The sequence below is a fragment of the Pleurodeles waltl genome, chromosome 1_1, assembly GCF_031143425.1.
Source record: "Pleurodeles waltl isolate 20211129_DDA chromosome 1_1, aPleWal1.hap1.20221129, whole genome shotgun sequence".
Classification (NCBI taxonomy): domain Eukaryota; kingdom Metazoa; phylum Chordata; class Amphibia; order Caudata; family Salamandridae; genus Pleurodeles; species Pleurodeles waltl.
In genome coordinates, this window is record NC_090436.1 from 956,609,204 (window position 1) to 956,624,715 (window position 15,512).

Below are 15,512 nucleotides of genomic sequence, written 5' to 3' on the forward strand. Positions count from 1 at the left end.
ACCTTCCTCTGTACTTAGCCCTCACTGAAAACCGGTAGATGTGCAAAATTTCTTGAAATTTGCTAAGATAGATAATGAAAAATGCAAAAAGTACAAGAGCTGGACAGAATTCTGAACAATGTCAAACATTCCCCGAAGCACAGAAACCTGGGCCTAAATCTATTGTTTTTTTGCTACTCATGCCATTCCAGTTTGGACCCAGCTATATGCAAATCAGTCTTGACCCTGCTCCCCATGGGAACAGTCCATTCCAAACTGCTAAGCCAGGTCCTCCTTAGACAAGAAACAAGCATTCTGGGACCGGTTTCTGAAAAAACTAGGAGAAATAAACATATTTCACCTTGTTACCTCTCGCATGGGGAGGTGTAGCAGTTTTGCTGCGTTCCCAGGTCTACCACGTACAAGTACCACTTATGGTAAATTTGGGAATGCATCAAAATTCTTGAATGTTGTATAGGAACATCTACACACCACCCATGGAATGCATCCCTGGGGCAGAGTAACTCAGCGCATCAATTTGTGTCTCTGCACATAAAAAGATAGGACTCTTTTATCTTTTTAGGTGTGGAGATTCCACACTCTTAAAGATACTACTTATAAATCCCTTTGTGAACAGCAAAGAATCATAAACTTACACAAAAGTATAAGTTTACCTGAGTAAATCAGGCCCTCAGTGTTTATATTTCTCACTTGCTACTATGTGCAACAAAATGAGGATTGTTTATTTCTGAATAACTCTATTCTTGAGGCACATGCGAGAAGAAACCCTTATTGCAACATGATTCAAGGTCCTTCCGCTTAAATGGTATATTTCATACACTCACAATAGTTCACTGTTGTTTTTGTAACTAGTTTGTTCTATTATTTCCAGACTACATTAGGTTAGCAGGGGTGAATCAACAGTCATGTATTGGGGTAGTGCTACAGTGATAGGGTTATGTGACATATAAAATTGTGAAAAGGTGATTTGTTGGAGCAATCATCACCATGCTGACTTTGCAGTTCATAGTAATTTATATGCAAGAAAAATGTATTTAAACTCTTGAATGTGGAGGCGAGTGACACATTTTTGCCCTCTACTAGGGATTATGTCCAATTTCTTACTGATTTTGATGCAGATTTGAGATCTCATATTTCTCTGATTTGGCCCATTATTACAAAATTCCGCATTAGACGGTCTTTATGGCAAATTATATTTATGAAATTTAATGAGATTAGTACTGCATCTGAATTTCCTATTTCTGTATTCTACTTTTGAATGTTTGTAATAAACCTTCATGGTTTTTCTAAATTCTTATATTGACCTCCCTTTTTTAGGCAGTCTTTCTTATTGACTGTATTTTGAAATGCTGTTTTAAAGCTTTTCTCTAGGGACACACCATCCCAGATCTATCCAATGTTTGGGTGCACCACTGTAATGCAGACTTCCTGGGGTCCTGCACATCCACTAGGGTCATTCTGTATAATCATAGGATATGATTGCTTGCTACATTACTTGGGTTTCAGATGCAGTCAGGCTAGAAAACATCTGTGGAACTGTTGTGCTGTGCAGTGTTGACACTTTCACATGGCATGTCATCCGGGTCTGAAGGTTGTCCTGTATTGGGAAAGTGAGGAGTGTTGCCTGTGGTGTGCTCATCTTTAGATCACCGGGATGAGGTGTTGTTTTATAAAGAGTTGAAAGAAAAACAATGTTCATCCTGCCAATCCATTTTCATCAGCGATGCTTTTTTAGTGTTGAATTTTCAACTTTCAGAATGCCATTCATTACTTACGAACAGCTATGGAAATGAAGGGGTTAAGCATGTATTCCTGATAAATATTTGTTCTTAGATTTACTTTTAGATGCTTATTTACAAGCCGCTGTGAGCTGCCAAAACATCACATTTAGTGACGGTCTGGCGGCGCACACTGGAGGGCCATATTTACAAGGCCAAGTAAAGCCACCCTGGTGGCTTTTCTTGGCCTTGTAAATTTGTACTGAGTCAATGAAACGCAAGTCGCTGCATTGACTCACACTGCGACAGGGAGGCGTGCCATGGGTGTTACGGTTGGGGTTCCCACGTAACACCCACGGCATTTGACACATTCCCAGATTTACAAGGTTTTGTAAAGCTGGGAATGTGTCAAAAGCCTACACCTCCCAGGGGAGGCGTAAGGGAGACGCAACAAGGAGAAATACCTTCTCCCATTTTACAGCACACCAAGAAAGAGGAAAACGTCTCTCATGATTGTTTTTGTACAAGAAAGTGTCCCTTCCTGCACAAAAACAATCATCCCTGTAAAGCAGACCCCCTTGCACCATAGTGCAACGGTGCCTGCATTGGCACATGGACGCCCATTGTGTGCCAGAGCAGGGGAAAAGGACAGGAATGCGCCATATCTTAGAGCTATGGTGCATTCCTGCCCTTTTCTTTTGACATAGGGTAGCACAGCAAGATTCCTTGTGAGGCTACCTGGCTCCAAAACCTCATAAATGAGGCCCTTAGTTTCTCTGTGGCCATTTGATTATTGCTCCACATTTGAGGTTATCCCTAGACTCAATAGGGAAGTTCGTCCATTAGTTGTGCATGTAACTCGCCAATCTGACTTTGTAAAACAGGTGAACTGTAATGGAGACATGGCTGGCTTAAGTCATCTTAAGAGGCCTAAATGGGAACCATGCAATATTTCTAAAATTAAAAATGCTATTATTGACTTATTTAAAACAGAAGACTTCATGATATAACAACCAAGAAGAAGATCATTAAGCAGCCGAGTGGTCTTACAAATCCATGTAAAACCCCTGGTTTATAAAAGCTTTAAACATAGAAAGGGATGTTCTGAACAACAAATTAGGAGATTTCAAGGAAAAGCAGTGGGTAATTTGATTCAGTATTTGTAAATAAAAATATTTTGGGCTTTCATCAATTCTCTAAGCAAGGCAAAATGAATGTCGTTTCCTGTGTGGTGTGGCACGGGAGAACCACATCACCTCTCTATATTCAGCTGATTTTCATAACATGGATTCTGTGGTAGATATTCATTCAGACAATGATAACGTGAGTCGATAGGGGCTAAATTCCATTTATTGAGAGCCCTGGTTGTTAGGATTTTGAAGAAAGTCGGTCACATGATGCCCTTGGAACAAATGGTTAGCTACAGCTCGTTGTAAAATAGACTGATAAAACTGGGTGTCTCGATTGTTACCTTTAGTTACCCATTGTGTTTCTCTAAATCAAGTTTCAGAGGGATAGTAGGCATCCATTTTACATTCTATGTATAAAAAGACGATCCATCTGCAGTGGCGTAGCGTGGGGGGTGCAGGGGGGGCCGGCCGCACCAGGCGCAACATCTTGGAAGAGACTCGAGTGCTAAAATCCACGGGTTAGGGGGCGCAAATTACTTGCCTTGCCCCGGGTTAGGGGGCGCAAATTACTTGCCTTGCCCCGGGTGCTACAACCCACGCTACGCCACTGTCCATCTGAACTTGAGAACGCTGTATAATTAACCTGTTCGATGTTCAGTCCAGGTTTTATACAAAAGATTTGCTGACTGAGTTGTATTCTGGGACCAACGAAAATAATCTCATAAATATTTTTCAAACCAGATGCCAGCCTACTTATGGGACTATTGATAATGTTATGATTTTAATTATCGTGATATAACAATATATTAAAATTAAGGAGCTTCCCTCCAATGCCTATTATATAAATTATCACTCTGCTTTTAACAGTTGGAACTTGCTTGGAGTCAACTTAAATTATGGATTATCAAGGACAGTCAACTGAAGATATTCCAATTATTATATCATGACAAATGGGTCTAAGTACATCTTAGGACTGGCAACTTTGTTCCTAGACTTATTAAAACTTACTAAGGATTGAAACAAGGCTGCATATGAGCCACTTTAGGTTTTACACCGCAGATTTAGGGGCATATTTATACCCCTTTTGCACAGAATTTGTGTAATTTGTTTTTATGCAAGTTTAGCGCAAAAAACGAACTCCATATTTATATTTTGACCTGTCTAACGTCAAAATATTGGAGTTTGCACCATTTTTTAAATGCATGAACTTACATTGCGTCAATGAGATGCAAGGTAGGCGTTCCCATCTAAAAAAAAACATAGCCCCATATTTATCCCTGTGCTAATATGATGCACAGGTGGGAGGGGGAGCTAAATTTTGCACCATTATTTAACACCTGGGTCAGACTAGGCGTTAAGGGACCTGTGGACCCATTTCCATTGTTAAACACCATGGAATGGGTCCAGAGGTGCCCTCCTCAAGCCCTAGCCACACGCCCACACACACCAGAGGGACACTGGAGGATGAGGGACCCCATCCTGGGTAAGTATAGGTAAGTATTTTTTAAACTTTTTATTAAAGTGTCATCGGGGGCCCAACTTGGGGCCCCCTGCATTGCACAGGGTGCAATGGACATTCCCAGGGGACACTGGTCCCCTGTGCTGGCCATTGGGGTGGTGGGCATAACTCCTGTCTTCTCTAAGACAGGAGTCATGTGGTATGGATGGTTTTGCATCAGAAAATGATGCTAGTCTGGTTAGAGTCATCTTTTTTTCACTCTAACCAGCCTAATGTAATTTTTTGGTGCAAAACCCCCACCTCCCATACCGCCCGCCCCATCCGGCTAACATCATTTTTTATTTTACGCTAGCCCACTCTTTGCACCGGCTTGCACTATTCCATAAATATAGCACCCGGCTGGTGCTCAGCAATGGCGCAAGCCGGTGCTAAACGTTTTGGTGCAAAGCTGCGTTAGTGCAGTTTTGCACCAAAAAGTATAAATATGCCCCTTAGAGTGGAATCAGGGGATTAGCTTGGTGGGGGGGGGGGTGGTTTGGCGTTTTATACTACCCTAATACATGTATTATGTAGTAATTAGTTGGGTACAGGTGCTTCCAGTCGGGTATGGTTTAGGTGTCTGTCGGATTTCACCTGGGATTTGTATATACACACGCGTACATTAACACACACATGCAGTCTCTTCCGTATCAGTTTTCAAAGGTCGTAAAAAATCTTGCTTATTTTGCTAAATATTGGGGCATATTTACAAGAAAGTGCAGCATTAGCTCTGATGCGCCACTTTTGTTGTGTTGACCTGCACCCCCCCAATATCACAATGGTAGCGCTGTATTTATTACATAGCGCACCATGGCTGACGTTAGCACAATAGCATCATAATTTATGGCACTATTGTGGCGCTTTGCTGGAGTAGTGCCATAAATGATGGCGCTAGTCTAGCAAAGCACAGGGAGGCCAATAGGGCCCTGAGCAGGCGTTAAAAATGAATGAAAAAATGGCGCAGTGAAATCATGTAAATTTCATTGCAAAATGTTTTGGGCCTCGCTGCGTGGGAAAGCCCCACCTTGCATACATTATACCTGGCCATGTATAATGTGGGGCAAGGGATCACAAAGTGGCACAATGCATCCATTGCACCACTTTGTAAATATGGCGCTTAGTGAGAGCCTCCTTAACGGCTCCTTAGCATAAAAAAAGGACGTTACGGCTGTGCAAGGAGGCACAATGGCTTGTAAATATACCCCATTGTGTTTCAAATACCCGTAACAAGCCGCACTCCTCCCCCGCCTCTTATCTGCCCTCATACCCTGATTCCCATTAAATATTTTTTAACATGATATGCCAGTATGCTTGTTGGGATGTATGAAGCTCACAGCCCCAAACCTACTGACTAAACTATGCCTGTAGCTTATTCTGCTTTTCTGAGAAAACAGAGTGAAAATAAGATATACATTTGCCTGTTTTAAAAGGGAAATCACAGATCCTGTTTCTTAGGGTCCATTTTGAACCTTTTTTCATGACGATAACAGGGCCGGACTGGCAGTACCAGGCATGGGACATTTCCCCAAAGGCTAGAAGGGTGAAGGCCGCTTTTGCACCAGTGGGGGCTGGTTATGGGTGAGCGCAAAGCGCTCCGTCCACAAAGTAATATCTCTCCGGGCTTCAAACCACGCCCAGGTCACGTCAGTCTCTTTCATTGGTTCCTGGACTTGCTCTTTAAAATCTGCTTGCCTTCATTTGTGAAAGGCATGCATACGTCATGCCTTTTCCGATGTTTAGCCCGCCTATACAGCACCGGTAAACTACTAGAAACATACGAGGCTCGATGTTTTGAGCCTGGTTACTGGACTACTTTATCTGTTAATTTTCCACGCAGCGCGATCGCGCTCCGTTTTTTCGTTTTTAATTTCAGCAAGATCGCGCTGCATTTTACATAGCGCGATAGCGCTGTGTTTTTTTCCTTTTAATTTGTGTGGCTAGAAAAGTTAGGTTAGGAGTTTACAACGCAAATAGCTCCAACTCGAGCAAATGTTAGCCCCGTTGCATTGAAAATGCTTGTTTTGTTACTGGGGGCTGGTTGTGCAGTGCTGCAGCAATATCGCCCACTAGTAACAAAAGCAGCAGTTTTTCACTCTTGCACATCTAGCTACCAACCCTCTCCCTACCATACCTACACCCAAACCCTCTCCACTCCAACCCCAGGGGCTTGTTGGACAAGGTTGACGGGGCTGCTTTGTGTCCGGCCCGGGATGATATTGTATTGATTGGGTTTCCGGGATTGGATCTGCTGTGTGCACTAAATGCCCTTAACAAAATTAGCCTGGTGTAATATCTGCGTGAATCACAAGTGTTGGGAGGCAAAACGATCAATAAAAGAAGCTCGCAAATAGGCTCCTTCAACATCAACAGTTTGCACATAAAGATATTTGGGTGTATGTGCTGAAGAAAAGGGTCGTAATAGAGGCCGTCAGCAACTTTAATATTCTGGGCATTTCACTTGTGAACAGCAAGTTAAAACATCTAACAATGTCATCAGTTCACAGATTGCTAAGGCAACATTTTTTTGCCACATTGACTGATACATCTGACCTTTTTTCCCAAATGGTATTCAACGTTTAAGTCGAGCTCTTAAGTCATCCTTTGATGTCCCCGAATAAAAAATCAAGGCCAGTCCCGGCTAGGAATTTGGCATTTAAATCAAGAGGTGGTTGTTAAATCAAACTTTGTGAAATATCTTCAACGCGTGAGAAACACTGAATAAGGCCCGATTAACAACATATTTTGAGCATATATTAATCTCAGTATTCACAACAAAATGCTGCCTGGCCTGCAGTTATAAACAAACATTTACAGATATTCTGTGCATCTGACCTATCTTACATAGTGATACAAATTATTATTAAAGTACAATTGTCAAAATAAGAAAGACTGGAACTATAGGTGATGCAATTTCTGGTGTAAGAATTCAGACCATGTTTTAAAAAGAGCGCATATTATTTTAGAAATAGCATTATTCATTAATATGTTTTGTTTTATATTTTCTTAGTCTTTGTTTTACCGACTCTAGTAGTAAATATTAGCATGTATTTTATTGTTTTTAATAATTAACACAGAGGGCCATTTGTATCAAAGAGTTGTGATGCCCATGGACTACGGAACATGGTGCAAGAACATCACAACTTTTAGGGAGGAGTTGCCCTCTTGCATGGCCTTGCCTGGCTCAATAAATCTAGAGTAATGCAATGAATTGTAAATCACTGTATTGCGTTACTCTGCCCAGGGAAGGCATTCCATGGGTGGAGCTTGGGTGTTCCCATGCGCCCACTCTTGGATTTTGGTGTATCCCTAGATTTACGATTACTGATAGACCTGGGAATGTGTCAAAAGCCTATGTCTCCCGAGGTGAGGTTTAACGAGGAGAAATATATTTTTTCTCCTCATTGCTTCCTCTTTCTGTGTGTGCTACCTTCTGCAGCATACATAGAAAGAGGAATATGCCTCAGGGGTGTGTTTTTCTGCAAGTAGGTGTCCCTACCTGCACAAAAACAATCCTGCTTATAATGCAGGCACCCTTGCACCATGACATGAAAATGACAGGAATGCGCTGTACAGTGTTAATAAGGCCGCACTTGCCCTTTCCCTATCGTGCAGCGAAGCAAGGTGACTTGTTGGGTTTTATGATATACTAATCAATATGCCTCTTAATGTATACATTCACATTCAAATGAATGCACCTCCTGTTAGTAGTTTACCCTGACTCTGAGGACACACAAACACAGATGGTATAAAAGATGAAAAACGACCTTAAGATTCACATATTAAGAAGTAAGCTTGGAGTGGCATGCAGGGGAGAAATTTGCTACCAACAGACACACATCAAAAGGACATGTCACAATTATATTCATGTCAAAAGGCCTGGTGATCTCACTGCAACACATTTGTATACCATTAGACATCTATCTTTCATGCCTTTATGATTCCTAAACGGTATACCTGCAAATAGCAGGATAAAGTGTCATGCTATGGGAAGGCACTACACATCACGGCCACCGAGCCAACACCATCCAAGCACATCTCCATCATACATTGAAGAAAGCATTCCCATATCCTTTCTGCAATCATAATCTGGGAGAAATCCAGAGCCGCAAGTCACAACCTAATCAAAAAAGCATGCCTCACAAAGAGGGAATACACTATGTACTGCTATACGCCCGAAAATTCAAGCGGTGCCTAGCAGCCTGGGTAGACTTCACACACACTAGATTCACATCAGAATAAGGTATGTGTAGCTGACAAGCGCTCTGGAAAATGCAAATACACTAAGAGCCCCCAACGGTAATTTCAGCAGCCACAACCTGCTCCTGAAGTTCCAGGACTTTACTGCCTGAATTCCACATCGTAGCAGATCCACACCCAGGGTGCATCAGCCTCTAAGCAAGGCATAACAAAGGCCCCTGAGCCCCTGCGGAGCGGGGGGCCGAGGTCCAGAGGGCCCCCTCAACACAGTACGGTGTGCATAGGAGGCAGGCCCCTGACTGGTTCCAGGCGGAAGGGGCTCTCCTACAGGTACTTTGCAGGGGGGCTACTTTAAGTTTCACTACGCCACTGCCTCTAAGTTCCATTAAGGTTCAAGGATGCAGTAGCCAATACTTCCACATATGACCCCCCAAAGTGAGTCAGTCTAAACAGTGACTGCCAGGTGACTGCATGTGTGATGGCTATGAGAACGGGATAGGTTGCAGCAGGCTGTATGTTCAACTTCACCAAAGACAAATTGATTATTGATTTACACAAGGTATGGCCGCATGTAAAGCTGCTGTGCCATTTATGTCATCCCCGTGCCAAAAAGCAACATAAAGAACAATCTGAATGCTGTTCTGTGCACAGAAAGGCATAATTTGCACAGTAGTACAGCTTAAGAGCAAAGGGCCTCTTTTAGAATTTGGCAGACTTAATGAGGCCCTCCATCAGTAAGGCGGATGACATTACTTCCAACATTCAGGGAGACGTCCGCACATCAGATTTAGAGATGTCCACCGGCCTAGCCGACAACTCTGTACATTGATAGGACCTGCTGTCATGGTGGTTCTTGTCAATGTTTGAAAAGCTTGACAGGCGGTGTCATCAGCCACGAAAGTCTGCCACCAAACTTTTCAAATATTTTTTGTTTTTCAGAAACAAACTCCCTAGGTGGCAGTTTGTTGTTGAAAAAAATACTAATGATCCCAGTTTTCTCCCCAGGTGTGGCGGTCATTTTCACATTTTTTGCTGTCCCTTGTCAGCAGGCTTTTCCTGGTGGTGACAGATGGGAAAAAAACATTTACCCCTAAATATGAGATGTATGGGGCAGATTTAAGAGCCCCTAGCACCTCCTTGCGCCACATTAGCATCATTTGTTTATGCTAATGTGGCCCAATGAGGCCAAAATCGGCACGCCAAATTTACAAAGTGGCGCAATGCATCCCTTGCACCACTTTGTAACCCTTTGCACTACATTATGCCTGCGCCAGACATAATGTATTCAAAGGATACGTTCCCTCATTAGTTGGCCGAAAAAATAGCGCAAAAAAAATCTGAGAGATTTCTTTATGTCATTAGTTTTGGCACTTTTAACGCCTGCTCAAAGCAAGCATTTAAAAGAGGCACAATGGCCCTTAATGGGCTTTGCAGGACTAGTGTCAAGATTTTTAACACCAATCCTGCTAAGTTCAAAACTTTTGATGCTAGTTCTCTAACTACCACCATGATGCACCGTTTCTTAGATACGGCTCACACATGGTGGCGTTAGGGGGGCCCTAAGTGGCACAAGAAAAGTGGCGCTGCACTCAGTGCAGCACCACTTTTCTTAAATAAGGCCCTTTGTATGAAGTCCTTTCTCTGACTACCTATATCGCGTCAGTCTATTGGAAGAAGAATTACGTTGATGGAGCCAACAGCGGCTCTATCCATACAATACTTATAGTCTGTTACCGTCTATTTAGCATATGAGGTACTCCTTCTGTATCTGCCAAACTCTAAAATCATACCCATAGTCTGACAAACAAAACACCCTAACAGGAATTACCAAGTTCAGACATGGGAAAAAATTATGACAAGGGGAATTTCACCACAAATGCATAGTGCAATGACACAAGAGCAAGAAGAAGTTGTGCTTTAGACCCAAGGGAACAAACTGCAGGCATCACTTAAGTTACTGCCGATCTGCAAGATAAACTATGATTCATCTTTGCGACTTGTGTCTCTGTTCGCTCTTGGGTTTGGAGGCAAGAAGTGATTGGACAGGATGGTAGGAGCATCAATATAATTGTGTATTAGGTAAATGGCCAGCACAGCAACCGCGTGATGAAACTGTAGAAGGCAGAATGGCGTGCCTAAACAATGGTTGTCACACTAGCACAATGCACTCCAGTAGTGCTGGGAGAGAAGCTGGGAAGCAAGGTCTATGTCAGGGTGGTTTCACAGATATGATCCTACGGTGAAGGGTCTGTCTACAAGTAGTTCCTGAGTTTGTTTGTACAGGCATTTGTATATCTTATTTTCACTCTGTATTCTCCACAGGGCTCTGATGCATAGTAGCATTTGCTTGAACAGTAAAGATAATACACCTGAACACCGGTATGCTAGCTTTCTCTTTTTGTGGATATGCCCTCTCATGACAAGAACAATCTTTCACCTGGACCTCACAGAAATGCGGGGATGAAGGTAGGTACTGCATGCCCTGCTAGCTCTACAGAGGTGAGCTAGACATGAGGGTCTCAAAGTTGTGCTAGACGTAAGGATCTCCAATGATGTGACAGCATCACATGTCAATTGCCCAACCCCTAGCATGATGTCGGGGCTCAGCATTGGAAATGACCAGAAAGTGCATCTATGAGACTAGGTCCAGGGGCAAGATATATGTAGGACCATCATCTGTGGTTAATATAGTGGTTAGTGTTGGCACCTCCCATATTTTGCAACATGTCATTAGCTATGAGAACTCCCTGACACTGACCTAACACCACAGTATCTCCAACAGTTCCTCTTTTCCCATGGCATGATCTTCACAAGGTAAGGCTGTCTGTCAAGCTTAAAACTGGTGCTCCCGTCCAATGTACCACAGAGTGCCTTGGAGTGGAAGTCTGCCAGAGTTGGAATTCAGGATGATCTAGATACTGGTTGGTGCAATAGTGTGTGGTGGCCAGCCACATTAGTGGTAAAGAAGAGCACCATTTGCCGATGTGGTCCAGTAACCACAGATTGCTGAAAGCCTAAAATTACTAATATACATGCAGAGTACAATTATTGTGACAGGACTGCCCATCTTTTCAAAGTGTTCCTTGGTTCATCACAGACGTTGCTCATGTTTTTAGCTGATCTGTGAAGTCTTTAGGTGGACTCTTGCAACTACATTGTTGATGGACCCTTTGCCTATGTGTCCTGCTGGTAAACATTACCAAAAGCATGAATATTTTGGTGGAAAACCACAGAGCACAACTGAAAACTTTAAAAAACAGAGGAAAACATTTCACAGCCATGCATGGACTTTCCACTCACAACACTAATCTAAGGAAACTATACTTATTCCATCATCAAGTTTGTGAACAGTATATAATGGAGGGAAGTCTTGAGGGAGAACATGTAGAGGCTTCGCCATTTCTAATTGGAGAGAACAGGATGATAAAGATTAATTCAGTAGAAAACAGAACTAGTGTTATTTTTGCTTCCAGAGAGTCAGCTTTAGAAAGGCATGAACGACGGACTCACTGGAGTCATACTATAGATATCCCTGCAGGGGAGAAATTTTATTAGGTAAGTGTTTTGAAAAGGCGGGTATAGCTGATTCTGGTTGTGCCCCACACTCACAATAAAGTTCAATAAGTCCAGAACTAATGAAAACGCACACAAATTTACAAAGCCCCTGCATGAATTCCACAGCAGAAGATGCTCACATACCCCATTTAAGCAGTTCTTGTATAACGTCAACCCCCAGTGCACTTTTGTGGCACTCCGAGGAATCAGAGCAAGACAGCAGCAGTAAAGGAAGGCTGGATACAACAGATCAATCACAGCAGCACCCTCACAATTTTAGGCATTACCTGCTTTTACTTAATTTTAGGAAGTTTTTTTACATTTCCCTGAGCCCTCTCCTTAGGGACACGCGGAGGTACCTAAGAGGAAAAAATAGAGAAAAGAGTCAAAGCAATAGTTATTGTTCAGTGGAACAAAATGTAATACATTTGTAACGTTTAACTAACACAAGGAATTTTACTAAATAATGTAGGATATACAGTTCTTAATATTTTCTAACACACTTAAGCCTGGTTTAGTATTGAATAGCAATAAAAAAGGAAGCAGTGGTAAATCGCAACTGTAATCCATGGGCAGATTCTACTATAGCCGTAGAACCCACCGTAGTGGGCTCTACCGGCCATTAAAGACCCGCTCCTGCGTTAAAGCCCCGAGCCGAAGGCGAGGAAGCACTTCCTTCATAAACTGGAAGGTTTCCATTACCATCTACATCTAAATAAGGTCATTATATAATAATGGGAAAAAGGAAATAACACGTTTCTTGGTATATTACATATTCATCCCACATGACAGAAAACGAGACACAGCTTCTTAGTAAAATTACTCCCAAAGCTTACTTTTAAACCATCTACTCAAGCAATTGCCAGTTCCCATGATCTCGCTCTACCTTCAATATTCCCATTAATCAAGTACAATTTAGGGTATACAGCGTTCATACCATAACCAAATTACACATTTGCGCATATTTTTAAACGAGGGCAGACAGTTTAACCATCACTAGGGTTGGTGGTCATTTAATGTGCATTATTTAAACATTTAATGTTATGAATTAATGTTATCAATGATCATCAAATATGCAGTAGATGTTTTGAATCAGGTATGGAATCTGAACAGTATTGCTATTTTTTTAGGATAGCATCCTATTTGTGAATTGGGTCCTTGAGATGCTTCTCCTTATGCTTGATCTCTTTGTGCTCAACATCGTTGACCTGTAGATCTGATTACGGAGAACGGGTATGGGGCCAGATGTAGGTAGGCTTTTGCACCTCGCAAACGGCGAAAAACGCCGTTTGCGAGGTGCAAAAGCCCTCAAGCGATGCAGAAACACATTTTGCGAGTCGGAACCGACTCGCAAAATGTGTTTCCGACTTGCAAATAGGAAGGGGTGTTCCCTTCCTATTTGCGACTTGCACCGCGATTTAAGTTGATTTGTGACCGCGAAAGCGGTCGCAAATCAACTCGCAGTTACCATCCACTTGAAGTGGATGGTAACTCATTCGCAAAGGGGAAGGGGTCCCCACGGGACCCCTTCCCCTTTGTGAATGCTCACAAAATTATTTTTTCAGAGCAGGCAGTGGACCACTGCCTACTCTGAAAAAAACCGAAACAAAAGGTTTCGGTATTTTTTTCTATTTGCAGCTCGTTTTCCTTTAAGGAAAACGGGCTGCAAAGAGAAAAAAAAAACTGCTTTATTTAAAAGCAGTCACGGAGATGGTGGTCTGCTGTCTTCAGCAGGCCACCATCCCCGTGAGTGCCTAGACTCGCTATGGGGTCGCAAACTGCGACCCACCTCATAAATATTTATGAGGTGGGTCTTTGCGACCCCATAGCGAGTTGCAGAAGGTGTCTGAGACACCTTTCTGCATTCCAAATTGCGACTTGCAATTTGCGAGTAGCAGGGACTCGCAAATTGCAAATCGCAATTTGGAATCTTTCTACATCTGGCCCCATGGTGTCTTGTTTCCATTGTGTTATATATGCCAGAACAAATCATGCCAGATTAGGCCTTTTCTACTTCAAAATGTCTCACTGCCTTGCACGGTCCTTAAATCTTCACCTCTTTGACCTTCCCACCCTCTTTTAAAATTTGTTACCAAACTGTTTGACGTAGCTAATAGCTAAGTAACTTTTAGTATGGGTGCAGTCATGCACTGTTGACACTTTTGTTTACATTTAGGTCATCAATAACAAAATATTTTTGCCTCTTCAGCAATGGCTAGAAGCCATTCAGATTTGGATGCAGGATAACTTCCCACACCTAAATGAGGCACATACAGAGACATATTTGAAATTCATAGATAGGCCAACCTTTCAGTGTCTTTGACTCTAATAAATTTATGACAGCCACTTTCTGACCTTCGCAAAAAAAGTAAGATGACTGTGTTTCCAGCAATGAAAAGATCATCATATGCATACCATAGTTAGTCACTGCACAAATCTTTTGCATGAAATCAAACAGGAGCATGGACTCTCCCTTCTCTTACCAATTACATTTCCACTAATGACCACTTCCACTATTGACCACTATTGACTCATCAAGCTGTCACACCCTCCGTCTCCTGTGGAAGATCTTCCAATGGATTCCCCCTACCCATGGAAGACAGTCCACGGGCTCCTCACCAGCAAACTAGACTACAGTTACGCACTGTAGGCTGGCACCAACAAGAAACTTCAATCTAGACTACGAAGAGTCCTGAATGCAGCAGCCAGACTTATCCTGGACCTCCCCGTCACAGCCGTATCTCCTCTCACCTCAGAGACCTACACTGGCTTCCGGTCAACAAGCGCATCTCATACAAACTCCCGATCCACACCTTCAAGGCACTGCACAACATAGGGCCAGCATACCTCAACCACTGCCTCGCCTTCTATGTACCCAACATAAGTCTCCATTCCTCGCAGCTCGCCCTTGCAGCTGTCCCAAAGATCTGGAAAAGTACAGCAGAAGGAAGTTCCTTCTCTTACCTAGCAGCCCGGACATGGAACACACTTCCCCTCAAGCTCAGGCAGACCGCATCACTGAAGCAGTTCAGGAAGGACCTCAAGACCTGGATCTTCGACTGAGCAGAACACCTACATTCTGCGCCTTGAGACCCTATGGGTGATTATTCGCGCTTTACAAATCCATGATTGATTGATTGATTGATTGACCACATATACAGGAATATGGGACCCCAGTGGCAGAGATGGGAAAAGGAATACAAGAGAAAATGGCGACACTGAATGCCACTATTTTGACTTGTACGGATGTCTACATGGTTTAGTGGACACATACAAGGCAAAGATACATCGTAACTACTTTGCCGTAGACGGTTGTATGGTTAACGGTAATGGTAAATAGATACAGCTTACCAATATCTCTGTGTAACCAACTCTCTTCATTTTTGATGTGAAAAATGGCATTCCTAAAACCCC

At 42.7% G+C, this 15,512-nt stretch overlaps 1 protein-coding gene across 1 annotated transcript in view; it reads right to left on the reverse strand.

Annotated features, from left to right (window-relative positions):
- BANK1 (B cell scaffold protein with ankyrin repeats 1) overlaps positions 1-15,512 on the reverse strand; it is a 2,047,355-nt gene that overhangs the window by 654 nt on the left and 2,031,189 nt on the right. The window contains exon 16 of the mRNA XM_069230214.1: positions 12,386-12,457. Coding sequence (XP_069086315.1) covers positions 12,392-12,457 — 66 coding nt within the window. The 3' untranslated portion in view covers positions 12,386-12,391. The remainder of the gene's footprint in view (positions 1-12,385; positions 12,458-15,512) is intronic.